Source organism: Pan troglodytes, chromosome 4 (assembly GCF_028858775.2).
Source record: "Pan troglodytes isolate AG18354 chromosome 4, NHGRI_mPanTro3-v2.0_pri, whole genome shotgun sequence".
NCBI classification, from domain to species: domain Eukaryota; kingdom Metazoa; phylum Chordata; class Mammalia; order Primates; family Hominidae; genus Pan; species Pan troglodytes.
Window position 1 is genome coordinate 169891305 of NC_072402.2, and position 4520 is coordinate 169895824.

Genomic DNA, 4520 nt, shown 5'->3' on the forward strand with positions numbered 1-4520 from the left:
GTAAATACTACTTGTTTTTTTCTTACCCTGTTTATGCTAATTTGGCAAATCGCTAATCTATAACCTGGTTTCACTGGTAAACTACTATATTAAGAATATTTTTAGGATTTGTAGGTAATGGCAAAATAGCAATCAATGAGAAAAAGGAAATAAGCTCTTTAAGAAATGTAAGACAATAAGTAATAACATGCTGTGCAAATCATGAAAAATAAAGCTCATACAGGGCAGGAAAACTGTGAAAGGTATCAGGTATCAAAATCACATGGGGAGCTTTTTCCACAGTATATGTTCATACCATTCTCAATATGAGTCAATTTCCAGAATGAAAATATACCGTATGTGTATATATAAAATTAACAGGTAGTTATGACAAGTTCCCTCTTACTCTCCCCATTGCCACTTGAGAATAAACTGAAGACTTATTGTTGTTATTAACAGAAGAAGATAATTAAAAAGTGTAATGTTATTTTGTTCTCCAGCCTGGGTGACAAAAGTGAAACTCCATCTCAAAGAAAAAAAAAGATAATTTAGAAAATGATCAAAATCTATAATTCAGAATTTTGGTGCAGGGAACAGGGAATTTACTGTTAATTTCAGAGTTCAGGAAATAAGATCATCAGCACTACTATTTATTAAGTGCTTTTTGGATACCGAGCACTCTGATCAGCAACTTACATGTATTATTATTACATTTAATCAACATAACCATCCCAAGAGGTAGACAGTTATTATCCATATTTTACATATGAGAGAATTGAAGCTTACAGAAGATGTGATTTGCCCAAAGTCACATAGCTGCAAGTAATACGGTAGGGACAGAAGTAAGACCAGAACTGATATCAAAGGCTGAACTAAATAATAGTCAAGTCTATGTAATAATTTAAACTTAAAGTGCTTTGGGATATTTAAGGGGTAGCACAACACAATGTGCCCAACGTAAAATTATTTTTTTCCTTTTTTTTTAATTTTTTTGAGACGGAGTCTTGCTCTGTCGCCCAGGCTAGAGTGCAGTGACGCGATCTTGGCTCACTGCAAGCTCCGCCTCCCAGGTTCATGCCATTCTCCTGCCTCAGCCTCCTGAGTAGCTGGGACTATAGGCGCCTGCCAAAAGGCCTGGCTAATCCTTTGTATTTTTAGTAGAGACGGGGTTTCACCGTGTTAGCTGGGATGGTCTCGATCTCCTGACCTCATGATCTGCCCACCTCGGCCTCCCAAAGTGCTGGGATTACAGGCGTAAGCCACTGCACCTGGCCCAAAGTAAAATTTCAAACATGTAATTTACACAAAAAAGATGGAAAGAATTTCGGCAATACCACTAAGCCAGTCTAGGTAAAAGCATACAATAGCCTAGTTATAAACTGATGGTGAGTTAGAGTACATGACAAAACAAAATTATAAGGTCCAAGAAATATTGACAAGATTCAGATATGAACAAAAGAAGTCAATCAAGGGCACCAGTGACAATATTAACACCCAGAAAGTTATCACAGAGTTTTGAAAGAGAAAAGCTCAGATATTGGCTTGATTATTCCATGCTTAAGGAGAAAATATTCCTTAAACATAGAAGGCAAATAGAGGGTCATCTAATAATTCTTGAATTTCTGAGAGTAATTCTCCCTGATCTGCTGGTAGGCAGGGCTGCCGGGAACATTTTCCACAGAGAAGCAGAAATGAGGGACTTCGGTCTTTAGTGATCTGAGCCCACATCCAATAGGATATGCATGAGCCCCAGCCTTACATGCAACAGAATTATTTTGCCTCCATGAAGTTTTAAACAAGGCTACAATATACAGAATGCAACCAGGTATTCCAGTAGGTAATTATAAGTACAAAATAAGAAATTCAAAGTTCCAACATTCTGGATCTCACATAATCACACATACATGACTCTTCTTCCACCTACATACAGGTCTATAAAACATATATTCTCCTTGAAAAACAGAGGATATGGACATCAAAAAGAGAAGGATGATAAAACTATCTGTAAAGGAAGACCCCTTCCCGTTATATAAAGGTGGTATGTGAAGACAATAATTACAAAACTGAAAAAGGTAAATGGACTAAGATGATGCCCACCACCTCCCAACCCACAATCACATAAAGGTAAAGAATTTAGAGACTATCCATGAAAACTGAGACTAAAGAGTCATACTGAGGCCAGGTGCAGTGGTTCACGCCTGTAATCCCAGCACTTTAGAAGGCCAAGGCAGGCAAATAGCTTGAGGCCAGGAGTTCGAGACCAGCTTGGCCAACATGGCGAAACCCTGTCTCTACCAAAAAAATACAAAAATTAGCTGGGCATGGTGGCGCATGCCTGTAATCCCAGCTACTTGGGAGGCTGAGGCATGAAAATTGCTTGAACCTGGGAGGTGGAGGTTACAGTAAGCCAAGATCATGCCACTGCACTCCAGCCTGGGCAACAGAGTGAGACCCTGTCTCAAAAAAATAAAATAAGTTACCAAAAGAAAAAGACTGTCATTAAAAAAAAAAAAAAAGTCACACTGAAAATGGCATTCTATTATAAATTCTTCAAATGTAGGAGGGATCACTTTTATACATGTATAGAAAAAGTGATCAGTGGGTGCTCAATAACATTAGCAAGAAGACTATGCTAATAAACTTTCATAATAAAGAACAGGCAGCTATAAAAAAAGGAATGTTTCTTGGAAGCACAATTAATCAGAAAACTAATGGTGATTTGGAATCTGGCAAGGATATAGTAAGTTAAGTATCTTTTGGACAGGCACAGCAGCTCATGCTTATAACCTCAGCACTTTGGGAGGCCAAGGCAGGAGGATTGCTTGAACCCAGGAGTTCGAGACCATCTGGGCAACATAGTGAGACCATGACTCTCCAAAAACAAAACACAACAAAACAAAAAAACAAAAAAAACGTAGCCAGGCATGGTGATGCGTGCCTGTAGTACCAGGTACTTGAGAAGCTGAGGTGGGAGGATCTCTTGAGCCTGGGAGGTCGAGGCTGCAATGAGCTGTCATCGTGCCACCACATTCTGGTCTGGATGACAGAGTGAGACCTGTCTCTTAAAAAAAGGGACTTTGGGGGGCTGAGGCGGGTGGATCACCTGAGGTCAGGAGCTGAGACCAGCCTAGCCAACATGGTGAAACCCTGTCTCTACTAAAAATACAAAAATTAGCCAGGCATGGTGGGGAAGCTGAGGCACGAGAATCACTCGAACCTAGGAGGCGGAGGTTGCAGTGAGCTGAGTGCACCACTGCACTCCAGCCTGCTGGGCGACAGAGCAAGACTCTGTCTCAAAAAAGAGAGGGAGAAAGAATAGAATAAAATAAAAATCTTTCATTTGACATACAGTGAAAGGACATAAAGCAGATGGTTAAACAATGAAAGTCCCTGTTCCTCTAAGAATGTAGATAAAGGGACATACTAGGGATTAAAACAATGAAGGTATAATAATGAATAGAATCAATGCAAGGTGATTATTACATAAATCTGAAAAGACAACCTTGAACTTGAAAAACTGAAGAGAATACTGAGAATATTAATACAGAAATAAAAAATGTAAATACAAAATTAACACCTAAATCTCAATGTAGCATGAAAAATTCTCCTATGTTTCCCATCAAGGAGACCAAACAAGAGTATGTACACGGACCAGCATATGTGTATCCCCGGAAACATTCAAAGCTTACGGTTATCCTTAAAAGAGTCACATTCTTACGCAAAAGAGAAGTTCCTAAGAATGCTCAGGGCTACAATCATGGAAAACTGTCCTTAAAAACATGCGGGACTCTCTTCTAAGTTTGGGTTTGCTTATTATGCCAAAAATAGGCTTGATGAGAAAGTATAATGACTAAAAGGAGCATCCTCTGAGTCTCTACAGCTTACAAAATCTAAACTGAGACTCTATCTCTAGCGCTGCTAGGAGGGAACCAGTGAAGTGGAAGCTCCAATAGACTGGCCGGGTGATGAGGCTGGGGAGGTGGGGGTGGGAGGGTGGAGGGAAGAGGTCTTCACGGAGAACTAGGTTGCACGGAAACTTTTTAGATGATCAAGAGTTCTTTTCTGAAATTAAGATATATTTAAAAAATATATATCTATACACAAACACACAAAGTAAAACCTGTCTCCAGCTGAAAGATGTACAAGAAAAAAAGAGGAATGCTATTCCTTGCTACATTAAAAAAAAAAGTTAGAATAATTCATAGCAAGGAAAAAACTCTCCCATTTGGTTTCTTGCTATCAGAAACAAAGCTGATTATGTTTCCTCTGTCCTTGAGGAACACCAAACCTACCATGTGGTAATGTTATGTTTGCACCATCAATGATTGCTTGTGCCAGTTCATGATCATTGCTCTCAAAAGCATGTGCAGCAGCCTTCAAGGCATCCCAAATCTCTTTCCGGCCTTCAAAAGCTGGTGCTGTATCCCAAAATTCATCCCTCTTGCTGCGTAGCTGTCCATCTGTCATAGGATAATCGCTTTTCCATTTTGGTTTCTCCTTTTTCAAAGGCTGGTTACGACCTAGAGCAACTGAAAAGAAAA

General features: G+C 39.4%; 1 protein-coding gene across 6 annotated transcripts in view; it reads right to left on the bottom strand.

Annotated features, from left to right (window-relative positions):
• The window catches only part of UBTD2 (ubiquitin domain containing 2), a 75644-nt gene that overhangs the window by 20072 nt on the left and 51052 nt on the right, over positions 1-4520 (bottom strand). For all 6 annotated transcript variants that reach the window (XM_016954201.4, XM_063810857.1, XM_063810856.1 and 3 more), the window contains one exon: positions 4272-4508. In XM_016954201.4, the coding sequence (XP_016809690.1) occupies positions 4272-4508 (237 nt within the window). The remainder of the gene's footprint in view (positions 1-4271; positions 4509-4520) is intronic.